The 21,900-nt window shown below is 42.2% G+C and overlaps 1 protein-coding gene across 1 annotated transcript; it reads right to left on the bottom strand.

Moving 5' to 3' along the window:
- Nucleotides 1–1,994: 1,994 nt before the first annotated feature.
- On the bottom strand, nucleotides 1,995–21,136 carry pxylp1 (2-phosphoxylose phosphatase 1). The gene is made up of 6 exons (XM_084558777.1): nucleotides 20,996–21,136; nucleotides 18,016–18,162; nucleotides 11,033–11,221; nucleotides 10,233–10,359; nucleotides 4,026–4,165; nucleotides 1,995–3,833 (listed from the first exon to the last, which is right to left on the bottom strand). The coding sequence occupies exons 2-6, from the start codon at nucleotides 18,095–18,097 to the stop codon at nucleotides 2,812–2,814; spliced, it is 1,560 nt and encodes a 519-aa protein (XP_084414903.1). The 5' UTR covers nucleotides 18,098–18,162; nucleotides 20,996–21,136; the 3' UTR covers nucleotides 1,995–2,811.
- Between the last annotated feature and the right edge of the window lie 764 nt (nucleotides 21,137–21,900).

The following is a 21,900-nucleotide window of genomic DNA, read 5'->3' as shown; positions in this document are numbered from 1 at the left end:
GACTGAACCTTCTTGGTCATGACTCTTGCCCTGAGCCTGGTAGTTGTTCCTCTTCATGAAACCTCTTCACAACATGAAATCGAATCCGTCTTTTCAATTCCTCCAACCTGTGGCTATAAACTGTGGTTTTGGGAGCGAGGGGAGTCGGGGGGGCCCATTCCATGAGGTTAATGTCTAACCATAACCGCAACCACTCCCTCTCTTCCATCTTCGCGTCTTCTCAGCATTGACCACAATGCTTCTCTCCTACTGTCTAGGCTGTCAGTCATTTGTCCTGCTATAATTTGTCCAAACAGCACATACACTGGGTTTACCCTGTATTCCTACTGATCCAAGGCATCCTAGGTGTGTTTTAGAAATCTATCCAGTATCCAGACTGGGTCAAGTGGACATTGTTCCAAGGCCAGACAAATGGGCAGAGAGTACACAAAAGCTTGAATGTGCATCCAATACATTCACCTTGTCTTTACCCTTCGCCACACACACACGCACACACCAAAGCCGGAGGCAGCGTAACAACATCAAAGATTGAGTGAGTTGCGGCGGGAGGAAATTGCTGCTCCACCTTGCTGTGGCGGGATGACATCAGAGACGTGGGTGGCAGAGGGGTGCCAAGGCCTGAAGGGAAAGGCGTTGGTGAGGGAGGGCAGGACAAGAGGGGGGAGGCATCAGGCCGGCCGGAGAAGGTTAGCTCCTATCATTAACAACCTTGACGTCATGGCATAACATGGGAAATGGCCTGGGAGAAGGTTTCGAAGTAACTGAGCAAAGTTTGGGAATAAATTTGCATAGACTTATGTGGTTTGCCGGAACTTTGGGATTGAGATGTGTGCTGAAGGTTTAGGGTGTGACTCAGCAGCTGAAGGAAATGTGACTTTTAATCAATCCTCCTCTATTGGAGTTCAAATATTTCAATACTTCATTTCGATTCAGTTTCGCTCCTGTTAAACAATACAATTCAGCGCCTCCCTGACGATGTTCGATACACTCCCAGCAATCCAAGAAAGTCTTGACGATGTGCGCCTTGAATTCACACAGTTCAAAACTATCACAACTTCAGAAAAAATTTAACCGTCCCAAACCGTAGCGTAGCTAAATGACAATTCTTGCCCCAGTGGATGACATTTATAAGCTGTCTTCAGCATCAATTACACACCCTTTAATTCACTGGCAAACAGCCGACTGCCAGGACAAATGTAACATCCATATACTGCAAATGTAATTTACTGACTCACTGTTGTTATTGCGCTTTTCCAGTCAATACCCTCCTGATTCTGGGGAATCTCAAAGCAAAAAAAAAAAAAAAAAAAAAGGCGGCCAAGCAGGCTGAAGCACTTTTGAAAATGAGCTGTACAATAGAGTATTGTCAGCGATATATTATGTTTCTAATGATGATGACACACGACTTGTCTAGTGGCGGGGAATAGGCACTCAAGTTTTTTACATTTATATAAATTGATTGGCTATGTGCTGTGGACCTGCAGTACTGTTGACAAAGTGGGTAACTGATAGTAGCAGATGGACCAGGACAGGGTTGGAAGGTCCGTGGAGCTAATATGCCATCTAGTGGTATAGTATTGTTCTCAGCCCTACACCAACAGTTCTCAAGTGCTCTACTTGGGCATAATTGAGATGTAATATCAATTTGCTTAAATGTCAATTTTAGGCTGTGTTTTACTTCTACTCTGCTACTTTTCATAAGGCAATATTGTATTTTTTACTCCATATTTATAAAGCAGTCAAAGATACTTTGCATGTCAAATTCACCAGTATGTAAAATAATTAAATAAGCTCAATCACACTCAAATGTGGCACTAATATACTATTTAAACATGTATCTATCACTTATAATAATTTAATATATGAATACCAATTTACGGAGAGTGATTCCGTTGCAATTATTATTTATTTTTTTAAATAAGAAAGAAAAATCCCCAGCAAACCAGTCACAACCGATAAAGTCCTACTGGAAGAGACAATTAAAACATCAGGTCATTTATTTTACTGCGTATGTGCTTTACAGTATAAATGTCAGTTCAGAATGAACTTTTATTAGATCCAGTAGCAAAAAAAACAAAAAACAAAAACAGAATGTAATCAGCACCAACAAATACACATACAGATGTACTGTAATGTAAGGGGAAAACACCTATCACTTGTCACTTTCAAAGTACCATTTTGTTAGAGCAACAAAAAGTCCCATATCAATGTGTCAAAAATATACCTTTAAAAAGACAGCCTACTGCAAGTATTAACATTAAAATGTCACAGAAAGTGACTAATGACTACGTCATTCTGGGTGTTGTGGCCCAAACAGCCAAATGTGTATTTTCACTGAAAAGATTTATTATACACAAAAACTTTCCTAAGGAATGGATAATCCAGCATAGTATTTCCAGGTTCAGCATTCCCTTTTTCTTGCAGACATTTGAGAAAAGTACCGTCTTACAATTCCATGGAGTTATGGAATGTAGGAATAAAGTGGCTAAGTGCCGTACAACTTCCCTTCATTTACTTGTTGAAAACAAAAGATAATACTCAAAAAACTATTAAAATAAGGAGTTAGAAAGTGAAAACCTCTTATCAAAATATTAAGTACTGTTTAGTCCGTTTGTTTGCCCACTCACTCTGTACACAGGAATGTCAACGACTACATTTTAAAACATGAGGAATTATAAGACACTATGAGCAGCATAAGAGTGCATCCTCTCCAAAAGTTGAAAACAACTGAAAAAAAAAAAACAAGGAAGTACAACCATCTGCCAACTGTGCGTCCTTACTCATTCACCCTCCTCCCCTTCTGTCCATCTGTCAACCGGGGCGCCTGTAGCAGGCCTCCTTGTAGGAAGTTGCATTGACGACACTGAACATGTCTCTCCTGACAAAAGACAGGAAGTTTTTCAGAGGGCAGAGTGGCTGGCTGGCGTGGCGGTCATGGGAGCGACAGAAGGTGGTGTGAAATGTCACGTCCTCACCGTTGTATAGCACCCTGATGAACAGTTCTCCGTCTTTCGCCTTTGACTTCTCACCTTTTCTCTTTTTTCCCTGCCCTTGCACAAGTGGAGGACTCTTCCACAGCTCAAAGACTATTCTTGCTGCAAAACGCGGGAACCTGGCCTCCTCCAGGCCAAGGGCGCTCAGCAACGGGGCCACGGTGACGTCATGGGCTGATGACAGAGTGAAGACCTCCTCGCCTCCTATGCGAGACTGTCGGCCGGCCTCATTGCCCTTAGCGACCCGCTCCATCTTGGTGGCAGTGCGGTTGAGGTAGGGGTACATGGCCAGGATGGCGTATTTACGATACAGCCCCACTCTTCTCCGATCCACCTCGTCATCCAGCTGCTGTCGACGAATTACGGCAAACTGTGCCATCGTCAGGCATCCACCAGTGCCACTATCTCCTACGGGAGCACATGGGAAAGAAAGGTCGTGGCACAGGTGGCACAGCAAGGAATCTATAGGGTTTGCAGCTCGGAGCTGGCGGGTGAGAAGACCCAAAGTGCGTGCCATGTCAACGTAAGTCCTCTCCAGTTCAGTGTCAGCCACTCTGAGCCGATACTGCCTCCTCTGCTCCTCCTCCAAGTATTTGTTTCTGGCGGGGCAGTCGCATGCCGATCCGCAGAACAACGTGCTCCACTGATGACGCACGGTCAGCTTTGTCCAGTCAAAGTTGGGGAGGAAGCCGTAGAGGAAGGCCAGTCCGCTCTGGAGAGTGCGACTCTTGCCTGTGGTCTCCACCCACACCTGGCGGGGTGACCAACCAGAAGGGAGGAAATTGTGCTGTTTGTAGGCGTGGAGGAGGAGCTGCCCGTTGCGGAGGTGCTGCACCACACCTGGAAACGGACAGAAACAAGAAGTTCTGACTTCCAGTTATATTTGGTTATAGGATGTCAAGAAGGAAAAGGGATTATATACTTTACTTGGAAGAGGGTTAAAAGGGGTATTAAAAGGGTAGAAATAAACTAATAATAACTTTTCTGTCTATGTTTAATTTTGGTTCCAACAAAACTGTCATGTCTTGGTACCTGTTTGCGTGAGTTCTCCCATCTCACAGGCACTGTGGTTGGGCAGACGGGGAACAGAGCCCAGCGGTGACTCCCAGTGGCCACGAGCCCCTTGGCCCATGTGACTAATGAAGGAGTTCAGCAGTGGGTGAGAGGGTTTCCTGAGGGAGGTGAGGGGCGACAAGGGGAGAGAGACAGACACGCGTCCATAGGCATAAATCATTTTCAGATAACCACACAGGTAACTCATGAGGGTGCATTTGTGCTGTTCTGACTGGCTTTCCCACTTTATTGACATGATTAAATCTACTGACAAAGATAGTGCTTCTTATAGAATAGCTGCACTGCAACACCATAGCATAAACAGAATAATTATGTCCTTACACCAGATAACACCACACACTGAGACAAACATTTGTTTTCTCTAGTTTGACACAGCTTGACAGTGGGAGTCGTGGGACTCTTGAGGCCTGTGTGTCTAACCACTTCGGTACAAAAACATTATGTTTAGCTCACTATACAGCTTAATACACCTGAATGAAATCATTATCACACACAGAAATACAGCAAGTTTGAAAAAAAGAACACTTCAAAAAGAAAGTCGCCACAGTTAAGCCGTATTTGAGTATTTCCACAAATCTTTTGTTAAAAATATTTGCTTCGTCACAGGTATAAAATGAATGATGGTTGAACTTTATAGCCGTTTCAGTTTTAAGGTCCTAAACTAATGGCTCAGAATAAGTAAGCCATGGCTCACTTAGGTACATTTCTGATTGACCAATGGATTAAATACTAACAATTACCAAGCTGTAGCACATGTAAACATGTAATACTAAGATGCAGCACAAATACCAAACGTAATTTGCGGTGTTCAGCTTTCCAAATGTTGTTTTTGTCTCTTTTAAATTATTATGTGCATGTCTTCAAATGTCTCACCACTGATGGGACAAATCAAACATTTTTAAGACACAGACATAGCCTTTTCCTTCTCATTTAAAACACTGCACAATTAATTATTCATGAAACATCAAGAAGGTCACCATTAATGCAAGTGCAACCCTATACAACTGAAGACTTGTATTCATGTTTTCTTTGCCGTTTTTTTTTTTTTTTTTTTTTAAATTAACAAATGTAGACTTTTGTTCTTCAAAATGAACAACACTGCTCTGAGGACATGCTTGATTGGTTTATAAATTAGTCAACTGACAGAAACTTTGCAGGAAGGGAGATAATCAAATAACTGTTTGAATTACATATCAAGTATAAATGTAAAACATCCTCTGGCTCCAGCCTCAAGCCATTGCTTGTTATTGTATTACAAAGCAGGCAATGTGATATGATATGTCACCCAGGCTGGACTGGAGAAGCGCGACTGTATTATTCATTATAATACATTATAATACAGGTCATAAATGAAAATAATAATTAGCTGTTACAGTTCTAAACATACCAGATGCCAATGTTAATTCATAGTCAGTTTAAAGGGAGAAAAAAAAAACATTTATGAGATATTCACATGTTCAGTATGTAGCTGCATTTTCTGGCCACTACCTACATCCACCACCAGGTGTCTCTCTAACACAACACTGCTCAGCAGCAGCACTGTTCAATATGTGTGGGAGGGAATATGGGAGATGGAGATATAAAAAGATGAAAGAATTTGTTGCCTTGAGACACACACGCACACGCGCACACACACGCAAGCACCTACATACGCTCACACACTAGCGCGCAGGAATCAGGGCAGTGAGAAGAGCAGTCGGTGATCTAGTAGATTAGAGATGATTGAAGATTACACTTTAATATAACAAATCTGTGGGAGCTGCAGATCAGCGTGCCCAGATTAAAAGGGAAGCGCACACATGGTTTCCATAGTGATCATGGACTGGTTTAAGAACAAGCCATACAACATGACCCACAGTCATTACCCATCATGCCTGTCATTGGTATAATTTACATAGCATAGTAAAGCCTAATCTGGCATCTACAGCCACAAGCTTTATTATAAAAGGACAATGACATGGTGACCGCTTTATTTGTCAAAATATAAGCTTCAAAGCATTATCTTTAAAGGCATTTCTTTCCCTTTTTGCTGTCACACTGCACCAGAAACTGCTGCCATTATCTAACCAGTCTCCAGTCTCTGCATCATCACACGTTAATGCTCACTTACAAATAATATATTCATTACAACGCACATGAGAGTGCTGAAATGAGGGAAATATTGTGCCAACCAGTGCTCCATTCTGCCCTGTCATCAGCAGATCAGTTTGCTGTGGGGAGTCTGGGACGATTTAGATTTAATTGGCTCCACTCGGAGACTGGATGTCAGTGAATTGAGACAGCAGTGTGGACAAAGAGCCAGTCAGGCTGTCTATTAGGCTGATTGTTGCAAACCAAAGATTACAGAGCCCAATTACATTAAGCAGGGATTATTATAAAAGATGACGGTAAAAGATTAGCGAGGAGGGAGGAAGGGATGGAGAGACGAAGGAAAATAGGAAGCATTAAAGGGGGGGGGGGGGGGCGGAATGAACAAAAAATGAAATGAGATGGTGTGGTCGAAACTTGGAGGAGAGCTCAAGACAAAAACGAATGAGAACGACTGGTGAAGGAAAGGCTGTATTAGAGGAGGGAAAGGAAGAAGAGGAGGAGGAAAGAGAGAGGAGACGTTCCCCGCTGAAAAGAGCTCAGTTAACCGCAGACGTAGACAGTGGGTCGGCAAGCTGGTGCCAGGGCACGCTCACTCACTCACATGCACACAGACAAACACACACACACACACACACACACACACACACACACACACACACACACACACACACACACACACACACACACACACACACATCACTGAGCTCTCAGCAGGAATCCGGCCCAGGGCATATGCTAGTTTGGATCCCTGTAATTACACTCTGGTCTAAATAAAAACAGAACTACCTACATTATTACCAGGATGAACAGAAACACGACATCGGCTCTCCATGCAAAACAAGGACACTCAAAACCACAAATATGCCCAACAGCATGATAGCACGGGAATATAAACCTTTTGAGCTTCCCCTCTCAACATCTATTACAAATGTCCGATTGTTCCTGTGTACCTTCTACTTTGAACTCTATCTCAAAAAGTGTTTTTGTTCAAACACCAAATAGTCAACAGATAGATCAGTTTACATGAACATAAACATCTTAATTGATGCTTATAATATAATTTTCTTCTACAGTGTGAGGCCGCATCTTAAGACATATGTGAATGAAAGATGTGGTATTAATTTTTCCCCATCAAACAAAACTAGGCAGCATGTGGCAGTGTTTCAATGCGTTACCTTTTCAAATGAACCTCACTCTGGTTGAACTTAGCACGTGTGTACAACTGGTACATTCTGAGCTTATCAGGTAGAGCATTGCGCATGTCTGGCTTAAATATAGTTTTTAGCAGTCTCAATGGGATACTTAGTATTGTGTAATTAAGAAATTATAAAGAGAGGAGCCTTGTATTCATACAGGAGTGTTACTGCTCCTGAATAATGCTGCCACTGGCTGTTAAGTCACCAAATAGGCAGTTTTGTACAAGCTGGTATCTACAAAATCTTCAACAAGACTAAGAGTTTACAACTATGCCAGCCTCTCAGTGTGGTTATTCCAAAAGATGAGGTAACAGGCAAAAATTTGCTCATTAGAACAATACACAGAGAACATATGAATGTTTTGTATTTAAAAGAAAAAGGTAAAACTTGACAAGATGATGGTCCTACAATGGAAAATGGAGACTAACGTGGTGGACTGATTTACAGACTGGCATCGGCATCCCTAAAGATGTTAAATGAAATTGCCAAATGATGTGAATACAAGAATATTAAATATAAAAATCATGTATATTATTTTGTATTTGTTCTATATGAAAATGCCCTGAATGTTGACGAATGGCCTCGAACCTTTCTGTTTCATGATTACAAATCAGAAGGTTAGACTGATTCCTCATTCCTCTTACACCAATATCTAAACTCTATTTTTTACTACCAGCCATTTTTACAGCACGATCTTGTGTCACGAATAATACATTATAGGAGAATGAGTCCTTCAGCCAAGGGAAGTACATAATGCTTGCTCCAGGGCACATCAGTGCTTTTATGGTTTTAGTTTTGAACACACAAAATAAAACCAAATGAAGCATCCAAGTCTCAGTCGTAAGAAGCTTGTGTTCAGGACGGCCTGTTTTAAGCTCGAGGTCAAGGATCAAGGGTAGTGAAAACATCTAATAATCAAATGTACATTGCATATCAGCTGAACCCTACTAATCTGAAATGCAATTGAGCGTACACAGCGCCAGCTCCAAAGATTAGAGTGTGCCCTGTGCTCTGTCCAGATGTGCAAAGCTGAGGCTGCAGCAGTGAAAGCTTACTGCAAAATTAAGTCATTGGCTAAATCTGAACCCAGGTGCACAGCCTTAAAATGAGGACTGGACAGAGGGAATTTATTCACCATATGGTGTCATTAAGTCATCTGACCAAACTGGATTTAAAAATAAATGCTGTAACACACGTGTGCATCTACTTGGAGACTGTGCACAAACTCAAGTTAATGTACACACATTCTGGATGTCAAAGTGTTTCTTCTGAACCTCAAGTACAGAGGCACGGTTGGCTTTTAATTACATCCTAACAGGAACTCTCACCCAGCCTACTTGTACAGGCATCAGAGCCGGTGTGAGCACAGACGCTGTGAAGCCTGAGAGGAACAGATATAGATGAGAGAATGGAGCATAATGAATAAAGGGAGATAACAATATTAATTTAAGCGTGTGGGTTTTCTCCACCCTCATTTCTGTAGGGAGTTTATGCAGCGGCTGCCTCACCAGAGCTGCTCAGTGAGGATGTTACTCAAGTCAAGTGAGATAAAACCGTCAACAACTCTGCCTCGGCACACCACACACTCGTACATGTGTTTGTGATTATGCGTGTGTATCCATCTGCACCAAAGCCGCGCGGAACAGATGCAGCGAACCAAACCCACCCGTTATCGCTGACACATGCAACTGCGCTGGGAAACCAGACGATTGTCAAAGCCTATCTTCTACAGTATTTGTTTGATGATTATACCGGTCCTCATTGGCTAAATGCGTCACAAATTGTAGATAACACAGACACACACAAAAAAAAAAGAATCTAGAAAAAAAAAAAAAAAAAACACATCCGGCTCATTTGCTGACAGCTGCTATCTAGACAGCAGTTTTTGTAGGAGGACATCAAAGGCAGTTTCAGTAATTGGTATCTAACACTCTCTCTAAGCATTAGACAGAGGAAGCTGGAGCTCGTGGCTGGGAGACAGTCAGTGCTTGGGTAGCCTGACTAAGTCCCAGTGGCATTTTGTGCCCTTTACTCTGACCCGATTAAATAAAACTCTGGCTCTGGGCATTAAAGTCTTTATGTCATAACTCTAGAAACAAGTGAAATTATTTTTTAGTAAAGCTCTGAATTTTCTTTGCATTAAAGACTAAAACAATAGTGAAAATTAGCAGAGGAAAAAACCTCTGCACACAGTTGGATAGTGCCAAAAAACAATCAGAGCCATTTTGTTGGAAACAAATTCAACTCCACAGTGATAAGATAATGTGTATGACTACATCATTCTTACTCTTGGTTAATGGTAAATGGTTTTGTGTTTACATAGTGCCTTTCTACCTGCTGGTACTCAAACACTTTACAGTGACAGTGACGCATCTACTCACAATGACACACGGCATTAGGCGCTAACCCTCCTGTCCATCACCGCATAAAGCCCACCCAAACAATTTGACTTGTCCGACAGATCTATGCTGGAGCATAAGAGCATAATCGTTTTCCAACAGAGCGACTCCAGACAAATAACAAAAACTTGCTATTTTAGCATAGGTGTAAAGGCTTTTATTTCCACTGTATGTGCACTTTCATCTTCTTTTATCTTACCTGATGTTTTTGATAAACATGTTGCTTTTGGATGACCCAAAAAATGACAGATTAAAAAATTGCTTCCCGTCCGGCTGTGGCTCATTAACATGTGAAATTAATAAACGAAAAGGAATTTTGACAAGATATACCAAATAAAAACACCACAGACATCCCTACTGTGGGATAAAAAAAAGGTTGATCTTATCCTCCAGTGCTATTCTGGGTAACCCTCTAGGTAGTGGGAAAAAATCTTGCATGTTGTGCTTCTACAGTTATTTTATAGGACGCCTGTGTGTACCTGCTGCTGGACAGAGTGCAGTCGATGGTGGGTCGCTTAGTCTTGGGGATGGAGTAAAGTGGATAGCGGTCACCATGGCGAATCATCACCTGGACAGACAGCAGCTTGTAGTCAGCAGGACTGTGACCTGTTAATGGAGACTCTTGTCAGCATCGGCTTTTCCCCAGTGCAGTAAATAAAGATGCGGTGCTTTAATATCCACGATAGTTTCACGTCAAAATATGTGGAACAAATGTAGACTGGTAGAGACCAAAAACAGAACTTTGATTGAAATCATACTTCTATTCATTAGGTGGATGAAACATATGTTCCACTGAAATACACCCACCAGCCACAACATGACCACCTTCCTAATATTGTGTAGGTCTCCCTTGTGCCTCCAAAACAGTTCTGACTCATCAGGGAATGGACATGGGCCTTCTGAGGGTGTCCCACAGACACTTGATCAGTTTGCGATCTAGTGAATTTGGAGGCCATGTCAACACCTTGTGCTGTTTTTCATGTTTTTTGAGTTGTTCCTAAACATGAAACATACTAATTTCGAATCTGAATCTAAAAGATGGAATTTTATTTTTGGGTGACAAAACTGCCATCCAGAGACAAACAGTGTAAAGTTCAATTAGTGGTCGTTTGTACAACTTGTCTCAAATGGTGAAGTATACTCGTATGATCACCTCAGGTTAAAAAGAGGACTTCATGCAACTGTGTTGTCAGGAGCACTCTAACATTACAGATCATACATTAGTAAGTATTTACGCATTCCTTAAGTCAGATTTTATGTGTCAGCTTGTGAGTCTCACCTTCCCAGGCCTGTTCAGTGCGGTTCGGAGTATTGCAGTAGCCGTAAGCCTCAGATATGGGGTCGGGTTCTTGGGTGTGGGCCACCGGGAAAACTCGCTTTCTGCTCTTCCCCAAAGCAACCACGACACCTCCCTCTGCAGCCTGGAAGGGCTGCTGCACATCTATGGGAGAGGTGGGCATCAGGTTCACTGTAGAAGAAAATAAAGCAAAGGGAAGAGGTATGAAGACGGTGACAAGATGAGGATGAGGTGAAGCTAAGTGAAAGACAACAGACTAAACATTTATGACTCTCAAAATCAAACATCAACGTCGGCAGTCTCTTGACTATAAGCTGATACCAGGGAGCGCACACACAGGGTAGGTGTACCTCCCACAACACCTGATGAACTCACATCCACAGGGTGCTTACAGGCTAGGTTACACACAAGACCATAACGTTGAAGGCTGGGCCAGTAACACAGTTTCAATGCAAACTGTAGTTTTCAGTTTGTGTGTACATCGGCAAGGTGAAGCATTCGGAAAAAAGGCCCTTAACCTCAACTTCACTTTTGACTATACATTATGTTTATCTTTTGTACAAATACTATAAATCTGCAAAGTAACTAAGTGGTCAAGCAACTGTAGTGGATTGAAATGAAGCAATTTTCACACAAATATTCTTTATTGCTGAGAAGCAGGTTGTTTTGCCATAAAGTTCATCCACAAAATAAGAGCATGACTTTTACTATCTCTGAGAATGAAACACGTTCTGTTTACTAACCTACATTAAGGTTAGACCGATACCGCAGATCACTTCCTTCCTTCCTTCCTTCCTTCCTTCCTTCCTCAAGCAAATATTGGGGTTTTTTTTAATCACTTTTGTTCTCTTGCATTGCTAGTAGCATGAAAACAGAACACCCCATCCAGGATCTAAATAGTGAACAGGCTCTAATGGCTCTAATCCCCATGCCACTATCTTGGCTGCCCTCTACAACCTGCTGACTGCACAGATATAAAAACATATTTGCGTAATAATGAATAAATGGGAAAGGGCAACAAACCAACAGTTGGAGTAGCACACAAAATAAACTGGAGAAAACGATCTCCATCTCTGTTCATCTCCATGTCAACAGCTCTGTGGCTTAAAACCCCTCACTGTTACCACTGTGTTGCCTAGACACTGGTGACCTGTGAACCCTAGAGGGAATGGTCCAATAAGAGCGGCGGTGTTGTGGGAACTGGAGGGACCATTTGCGAAGATCCAACGCCAAAGAAAAAGAAGCTGAACTCATGTGCCCCTTTCGGCAAGGCGGGCATCCAAATCCCACTCTTGTCACTCCCGCGCGTTCCCCCACACACACACACACATACATACACGAGAAATCCAAGCAGACAAGTGAACTGTGCAAATACTGCATCCTGCTGCAGAGGATGAAAAAGAGGCCCACTGCCTGTCTGATCATAAAACACAAAGAGCTAATGTGTCCTCATTTCTATAACAACCCTCACTCTTTGAGCACAGACTAGTGAGACTACAGTCCCACTAGCCTCAACTGCTTTTCTCAGTTTAACGTCACTTTAAAATTCAAACTGTAGGGCTTTGAATGTTTGGACAGGCAAAACTAGCAACCTGAAGATAGGAACTTGGGCACGGGGGAACTGTCGTCGACATTTCTCATAATTTTATTAATTTTTTTAATAGACTTACAGTCAGTTGCTGCCCGAAAGCAGCAATGACGACGACACCATGATTTCTTCTATGCAACATCCACAAAATGCAAAATGGGTTCTACCAAGTGTACTATTATGCCACAAAAGAAATATCAAGGAAATTGGGGGAGACTCTCAACTGTTTGAGGATCTTGCGACTGGCAGCTGGGATGGTTGAACGATTAATGTAAAGCAGCTGTCTGACTGAAAGCAGGTTATAGTAACAAGGTGCATACCTCACTTTTCTCTTTTCAACACTAAGAACTTATTATCGTACTTCATCTTAACAACACAAGCTGTCAAATCAAATAGATAAGAAATGTTTAAGTAATGAGAAAATGGGCAGAACAGTCCCACAAAGACATGGTCCAGACAAATTTTGTTGACCATCTACCATCTTTAACCCAGTTGGCTCAAGGACCCACATGAAGAAGACTATGTACGAGAAGATATCTGAATAAACTCACCGGCTATGAAGAAGAAGAGAAGGTGTACAACGACAGAGGAGACCATTTTGTTGACTGTGCTGCAGCTTGAGGTTCCAGCTGCACACACTGAAGCTCATTCATTACCATAACCTGTCCCCTCCTATGCTCTGCGCCCCATATGCTGGCAACCCCACCTCCCAGCTACCCATCCACACACACACACACACACGCGCGCGCCTGCCTAGACTAACCAAAGTTTTGGAGGCCAGCTCAGTCACAGTTGCCTACACAATGGGGCTTTTGTAAGTCCCAGCCCAACACTACAGAGTGCATACGCAGTAAAGAGCGCACTGTAAGCTGCGCACACACACATATCCACACATCCACAGAACATAATAAGCGACTCCAGATTTCCTTCAACTCACATTTGATCTCAAAATCGGACTGTCTGAGAGTGTTATGAAAAAGGGTGACAACTCCGTTTAACACTACTGAACGTCACAGATCTCTGAAATGTGAATACTCTGGCGCTCCACATGCATCAACACAAACATGCATGCAACTTGACTCCCAAACACAGAGCTAAACTGGCAGAATTTTGTTCCATGACTTTGTTGGTATGAGACCTTCATTATGCTCACAGGCACAGTTTTACCTGAAGGCAAAAACACACAAAAACTAATTTGTGTCAGGGGAAAAAAAGGGACTCAGAGAATGTGGCTTGGCCTGAAATGAAGAATGTTTGCCCCACTTATGGTGACTCCAGATGGTTCTGTACTGTCAGTACTATGGTAACCAAAAACCAATAGCGAAGATGAAGCAAATATTTACATAGACAATGTGCAGACATGGCTACCTGCAGCTGCTCATGACATACTGGCTTTATGTCTGGTCTCCACAAATGAAATAACCTAAATACATGAATTCACATCCTCTGCACATTTCAAGAAACAATAAGACACACAAAACAAACAAAATTTCAAAGTTCTGGCTCTGTGCACTATATTGTCAGCTTTAATTCAAGTATCTTTTGCCAGCAATGACTGCATGTAGTCTGTAAAACATGGAAACCATCAAAGATCACCTCAAGTGTGAAGCTTTCCCTGGCTTTTACGGCGGCTGTGTCGTTTGTTTTGGGGCCTTTCTGCCTTTGGTTTTGTCTTCAGCAGCTGAAATGCTGCTTGATCGGGATCAGGCGACTCATTCAGCTATCGACAATTCGGCTTCTTCAAAAACTCATGAGTTGCTTTCATCGTGTGTTTTGGATAATTGTACATCTGTACTGTGAAGTGCCGTACAATCAACTTTGCATTACTGGCCTGAATCTGAGCCTTCGCCATTCATTGTTCTTCCTGTCACTGTAGTAAAGGTCATGTCTATTCTTCCATGCTTTGTAGACGTCAGAAAGCAGTAACCATAAAGGCATATTATACGCGACTGTACTGAGGTGTGTTGTGCCATGTGTAAGAGTAAGAATAATTTAAAGATAAACGAAATCCCAATCAAACAGTAAATACAGCATCGAAGCTTGTCTTTAATGGATACTGACATAGCCACTACTCGGCATAGTGTTTTTTTTGTTATTATTTTGTGCTCCTTAGGATGACAAGTCAGTGCAGAAATGTTGGCAAGATGAATTGAGCAACTCCTCCTCTGGGAAGTCAAACTATCTACGCTTGCCTAAATGCCATTTGTCATGCATTTGCAAGAAGCTGGCTGAGTCACACTGAAACACGATCTCGTCACAATATATCAGGCTCTTGGGAGTACAAGCTACTTCACAGTCCAAGAAGCGAGCAATAACAAATAACACAGATTTATATTCGGGAGACAGTGTGCTTATGTAGAGAAACAGGAATTGTTTTCTAGAGGTAAAAGATGTGTTCCTACAGTCTGGGCAAGGTTTGGTACAACACACACTACACTAGATTGGTGAGCAAAAGGGAGTGAGTTAGAAGAATGTGTGACACCCCTACCACACCAAAACAGCAATCAGGAGACTATAAGCCACAACCACGGGAGGGATAATCAAAATCCTTTGATGGTTGGGGGCTGAGGTCATAATCAAGGGGTAAAGTCGATATTTCCATGGTGAAAGAAAAGAGGAGATCCTTGAGGTGCACCATATTTAACACTGTTCCATGACAGAATGAGGCCAGGTATTTTCTACTGGTCAAAGTGATTGGTGATGTCAAGACTGAATCCAGTAACACACGAGTTCATTGTAAGCAGAGGAACGTTGGCAACTCTAGTAAATATTTTGAGTAGAGTCGGCCAATTGAAATGGTTCAAAGGATTACTGTGGGATACGCAGGCAAAACTTTGGGAAGCCGTTCAAAGTACAATTATTCGAAGTCAAAGTACAAAAGGTTAAGATGCTGGTCAGTTATTATGATGATGGATGAAGGTGTGGTATCTTCAGTGGATGTTTAACAGTCTTAACGTTGTTAAACCTGATATGTTACATTAGTGTAGAAGAGAAAGCCATGTTTCAGGATGTGCGTTGAGTACAAGCTTTGTATTGGCGTTTAATCTTTTCTGTAAGACACAGGAATGCGAGGAATGCAGAGTAAAGAATTAGATAAGTGCTTGGAGCTCTGCCTATTAGACACTTAAGGACACTTGTTTAAGTGAGGCACAGCTTCCCTCGCTAAAACGCTGAAAGACGTTTTTAGCTTCTTTTCATCTGTACATATGGGACTTGAGTGTAAACCATTTGATTTGCTCGAGTTCTCTCATCAGTGTCTGAACCTCACAGACAACCTGCCTTTCTATATTCTCTTTTTGTATCCTCCCATGACATTCCTCTCTCACTGAATCGACTGACTCTCCTTCAGCACTTAAATCCCATCAAGCTCTGCTTCACCTTTTGCTTCACTACTGCTGCTTATGCCTCAAAACAGATCCCTTTCTCTGTGTTTCAATCACTTTAACCACCCCTTCCTGCAGCTGTTCTCTCTGGAGGGCCTCTGAGCTCTGATGTCTCTTTGCCTGCAGTGTTCCAAGCTATGTATTGGTTTTAATTTGAGGTAGCCTGGAGCTGGAGAGAGGCATTTACTCCACCATCGATCATCATCAGTCATTCAGTCTCTCGTGATAATGGTCAACAAGCAATAAACACACGAGACAGGCTTTTTCAGAAAAGCAAGCTGGAAGTCAGACAGAAGGGAAGCTGGAAGTCAGACAGAAGTACAGAGAGCAGACAACGAGGCCAAAGTAGAGAGCCTTAGTACAAAACTGAAACAAAACAGGAGCTGAGTATCTATTAAACATGAGGAGAAAATCCCTCATGCTTTCCTCCCATGCTTTTTCTGGATAATGGCTCAATTTCTTCTCTATGTGTGATGAATAAATAATAACAGAAGCTTTTCTCCAACAGTAGTACGATCAAAAGAACGAAGTGAGGACAACTTTGAATGTGAACCACAAAAGCAATGCTCCTTAATTAAGAAACCAGCCAATCAAACACATTTCCATTAAAACAAAAAAATGTATTATCTTTAAAGCGTACAGGCCAGGAGAGCATAGTGGGTGCGATAGCAAGGAATCAATATGAACTTTAACTCTGACAACTCTGTTCAAACATGTATTATTATCCTGGAGCCAGAGGGAGGGAGAGTTGGGTGGCTCAGCCGGGCTACATTTTCCCAAAGTGCAAACACTAGATAAGCAAGACTGAAGGTTGGTTTATACTCTCGCATGAGATCAATGCAGAGCCCACGCTGCAAGCGTGCTGGCATGTGGGCACTGCTCTGTAATCGCACCGCTAAAATGATAGTCGACAGCTAGTCAGCTTTATTTAGCTTCTCGGTGGACTTCAAATAATGTGGACTGGAAATGAGACGCTCATGTTGGAGTTTGAGCTAATGAATGTTGAACAACAGTTAGTTTTACTCCAATCACTGGAATGCAGGAAAGAGAGAAGGCGTAGAGTAGAGAGGGTGTGCAGGAGACAGAAAGAGGGTGAATTTGGTGTGCTTTCCCAGTTACTAAGAGTAAATTTAAGAGTCTAATTGCACTGGTCTTCTTTTTCACACGCTGAACTCTGGCTTTAAATGGTATTTAATGCGACACAAAAAGAGAGAAGGAGAGAAACTTTAAGATTTCAGTGACATATCTCGCATATTTTAGGTTTAACAAACAACAATGTATCTTACAACAGCAAATGGTACTGGATTCCACTACATTCCTTAGTGTGCAAGCGTATGATTTGTGCGGGTCTAATCTTATATGCTTGTCCAGACACAAGCTTATAAACGCTCTAAACACTTCCGCTGCTTTGGGTTTGTTGTTTTTAAGGAAGCCAGCAAAACAATTGTATAATCTTACGCATTTCACACCAAATACAAGTTGCCATTTGTTCTGCTTGCACTGTCTATTTCATTGCTGTGTGTTTTTCCGATCCAGCCCGCATGTCTTTCAAATCACATCCAGTACAGTGGTTTCCTTGCATTCACAGTGGCTGGCTGGGATACACTACATAGAGTCTAGACAATACCTACAGGGGGACACTGAACAATGAGCCGACAGGGAAAAGGCACACCTAGGGATTCCACAGCAGATGTGAGAGGGACTCATATAGGGTATTAGAGCATCCCAAGAGGCCAGTCGGTGTTGGATATTGACAGGAAGCCTATAGGGGGATTTCACTTTGTTTTGGTATGAATGGGTTCTCTTGAAGAGGAAAGCAATTAGATGATATGTATGTTGGAACACAAACACACATGCACACAGAGGAGGTGATCTACGGACAACAGTCGTTTCTTTTCCACAGTCAAATCTGAGTACTGGAGCCATGGCTACAGCGAGAAAACGGATTTGCAAAGCAGCTGGGTTAAGCACACAAACACTCACAATGCACTTACAAAACTGGAGGCTCAGACTGATGATGGCCAGCGCTGCCCCGCCCACCACCAGCAGCAGGAGGAAGCGGTTACGAGCCGGCATCTTCTCGCGTGATTAGTCCACGTCCCCGTCCGTCAGCCATCCAGACCAAGTCCCATCCCTGGAGTCTGGACACAAAGAAGAATTTGCATATTCTATCTTAGAAAATAGTCATTATTGCATTTTCTGGGCAAAATTAATAACATTTTAGGACAACTGTGTTTTCCACCCAACTGAACTGAATAATTCAAAAAGGCTAAAAAAGAATCAACTGTGATGAAAATACTTAACGGAAGCGACACTTGCTCTAACATTGAAACTCGGTGGGCGGTAAACACTTTTTTAGCCCTCTATATCTACATGTTCCCAAATTAGAATTGTTCAAATAATAACTGAGTAGGCAACGGTATAGACTACTATGATTTCTAAAAGAGTCTCTGGATGTTTATTTGCAGTGACGAGATTCTCGGGAAGTCCCAGTCACAGTCACAGTGAATCTAAAAATATGTGCATCAAATTTGACTGATTATGTGTGTCGGTTTTAAAAGGCTGGCACGCACCAGTGGCGTTCATCTCGCACAGTATCTTTGGCTCCGTTCAGACCTTGCATTAACATTTGTCTTGGGCAAACCAATCGCACGTGGCCAGTTTAAAGCACAGATGTGAACACATACAGGAGGCCATACCTTTGCGAGTGTGAACACACAATGTACCCTGGGGCACATTAAAAACCATCTACTCAGCAGTGCTCTGGTGTAAGCTGAGTTTTGTCTCATTCATTCATTCAAAAAAATAATATATTAGCAGGGCGGCACAGCGGAAATCCTCCACAGTTAGCACCGATGCCTCAGAGCCAGAAGGCTCTGGGTTCGAATCCAGGCCGACTGGGGGCTTTCTGTGTCTGCGTGGGTTCTCTCCGGGTACTCCGGCTTCCTCCCACGTCCAAACACATGCTCATTAGGTTAACTGGTGATTCTAAATTAGCCGTAGGTGTGCATGTGAGTGTGAATGGTTGTCTGTCTCTCTGTGTTAGCCCTGCGATAGACTGGAGACATGTCCAGGGTGTACCCCCGACAGCTGGGATAGGCTTCTTAGAGCCACTTTGAATATTAGAGCCAAGTGGAGTTATGCATTTCTTCAATAATGAGGTACTGACCAGAATCTTTATTTACCTTCATCACAAAGATTTTCTGTTCATGCCATCAACAGCGTAGTGGTGACGTTACAGCTTGTATGGAAATTGTAAGGGTTTGAGTTATAATCTGAGGTTGGTGCAAGTTTGTGGAATAAGTAACGTCTGGGTGGAAATAAATAAATAATAACTTAACAAGTGTGCTTTCAGTGAACAAGAAACTTCACAGCTTGTTCCAAAATACGTATCATCCACCCAAGTCGTGGCGCACACACGATCGACAGCTGTTCTTGGTTGTCAAGAGAACTAGTGATCCATTAGAGACAGTGGCTGTTGTAATATTCTACTAGCCTCCAAATTATGTCAGTATTTATTTGCATACAAGTCAAATGCTGTCTATCTGATCTCAGGCAATTTATGCAGCTTCCACCACGGTAAGTAAGCTATCTATAAAGTTAAATAACTCTCATCAAATATATATATACAAGACCTGTGCACTGTACAAGGAAGGATGTTTGATGTAAATTCTAACAAATTCTTAAAACATCAGAGGTAAAATGAAATGTAAAAATGAACCGTCGAAGCATTAGACCATCACATCAGATCATCAAATGCTTTCTAATTCCTCCATCCCACATAAGGCTTTTCAAGATGTCAGTGAAAAAACCTCAAATGGCCATTTGGTAAGAGCAAATAATCTTTCGCTATAAATAATATGACCAAAATAAACATGTGCAACCATCACCCTCAAACTGCTAAACCAGACTCGCAAATCTCAGATTTCCAGTGTCATTCACGTGTAGCAGCATGGCTGTCTGTCCCGTTTTCCATGAAAAGTCTGTGCAAAGGCTGAGGCTTGAAAAAACAGAAACCCGGGCGTAACGAGCTACAACTGCAGTGAATGCAGACCTACATGCAAACCCTACCATTAAGTGGTCTAAAAATATTCCCAGACTGGTGTGGTTAGGCCGACGTCTAACCAAAGTACAGTAAAGCGACGTTTAAGGAGAATATGCCTCTCCTGACTGACTGCGCTCATGAACCTGTAGCTTCAGGACGCGCCACACCAAACTCCAGTCAAAATGTTGGCAATTTAATGATGTCTTACCTATCGGTGAAGGTAAACTGGGAATCAAAATACCATTGCGTGTTTAAGGGATGCACTGGTTGGTTCGGCGTGTGTGTACACACACACACACACACACAGACACACATATATAAACTTAACAAAAGAAATCTGACATGATAAACTGACCCTCAATCCACAATTGTCAAGCACTTTAGCACTGACCCATGGCACCGCCGAGACAACAAGTGAAGTCTAATTTTTAGGACACATATGCTAATTTACTCATATATCTCTGTAGTCACATTTTTTTTTTTTTCTCACAGGAGAAAACTGAACGTTATCCGTTGCTTTATGTGACAACTGCATGCTAGCACCGGTGAAAACAGCTAACATTCCTTAACTAGTCAGCTAAGCGTTAGCTAGCTTACACTCATTAATCTTGCACTTCCGTTAACAATCCCACTGAGTGGTTTATGAATAATACAGAGGCACAGACACTGCCACTGACATCAATGTTAAAGTAACATTAGACTTCTACCAACTTTATTTCTCGCTACTTGTTGCTCGCATGTGCAGGAGCCGGTTCAAGTGACCCGTTTAAACTAGAAGCTTTGTGTGCTGAGCAACGGGAGCCAAGAAATTAAAATGCCACATCAACAATGGGAGCCGCTGCAAAAGACGACCAAAAAAAAAACATTAAATGCGCACGGCCCAACACCCGAAATCCTCCAGAAATACATATCTGTGGCATTCCTCTTACCTGTTGGAACTGAGACTCTCAGAACCACAGACAACCAGGGTTAAACACTTGAATCCAGCGCTCCCGTTTCTCCGGTACGACCGACTGACAGAGTGGCATAGAGCGAGGTCAAGTGACCAGTGACACAGCGATACTTCCTGTAGGAACTTTCAAAATAAAACAGTGATGACGCGCATATGAGGCCACAATTTCAATTTGACTGCAATATTTTTGGACAGAGTATTTAAAATGATTTAAAATCTAATTTACGCTATAATAGTACAACAAATATTTTACGTATAAATCCAATCCTCTACATTACTTATTAAAATTAATGGCGTAGGATCGCATATAGTAGTGGGATTAAAAGCACATTTCTAGCAGTTAAAGGAGTATTTGCATATTTTGGGGAATCTCTTACTGGAGCAACGGATGCAGACATTTCGGGTCTGGTTTTGGAAACAAAGGCACAGGATTTTTTTATTTTGAAAGTAGAATTGTTTTCTGGTCTTGTGTTAGCTTTCTCTTTCTAACTTTACAGTTGTGAAAAGCAACGGGTCTGTGGACAGTGAACCCATCCAAAATCCCAACCTGACTGCCCCATCTACTGGACCAAAGACAACAATGCACACGATGCCTTCAAGGCAGATGCATTCAAGGTGCCATGCAGTGTTCAAAAAACAAAAACATGCTTTATTTTAAGTAAGGAGAAAATGGCATGCAGTTTTATTAGACAAATGTACAGATACTACACAACACTGACAACCGACATCAAAACTGAATTCTATTAAGCTGTAAGAATCTCTGAATCTCCTCGGCAGAGTGGCCCAAATGCAACCTGTATCCCATTTCTATCAGTTGCTATGACATTTAGAAAGTCAAGTCAGGAAGTTAGCTAACGCTTTTTGAAGACATCTGCAACTCCA

The sequence above is a fragment of the Chelon labrosus genome, assembly GCF_963514085.1.
Source record: "Chelon labrosus genome assembly, chromosome: 13".
Lineage (NCBI taxonomy): Eukaryota > Metazoa > Chordata > Actinopteri > Mugiliformes > Mugilidae > Chelon > Chelon labrosus.
The sequence above is the reverse complement of the archived record's forward strand: the minus strand, read 5'-3'. Positions and strand labels throughout refer to the sequence as shown.

Bases quoted from the DNA above. Each gene is read 5' to 3' on its own strand.
- pxylp1 (XM_084558777.1), bottom strand. From the start codon at position 18,097: ATGCCGGCTCGTAACCGCTTCCTCCTGCTGCTGGTGGTGGGCGGGGCA. The intron at 11,222-18,015 runs GTAAGTGCATTG...TTTCTTCTACAG, and splicing joins CAGTCTGAGCCTCCAGTTTT to TGAACCTGATGCCCACCTCT. The intron at 4,166-10,232 runs GTACACACAGGC...CACCTCCCTCAG, and splicing joins TGCACTCTGTCCAGCAGCAG to GAAACCCTCTCACCCACTGC.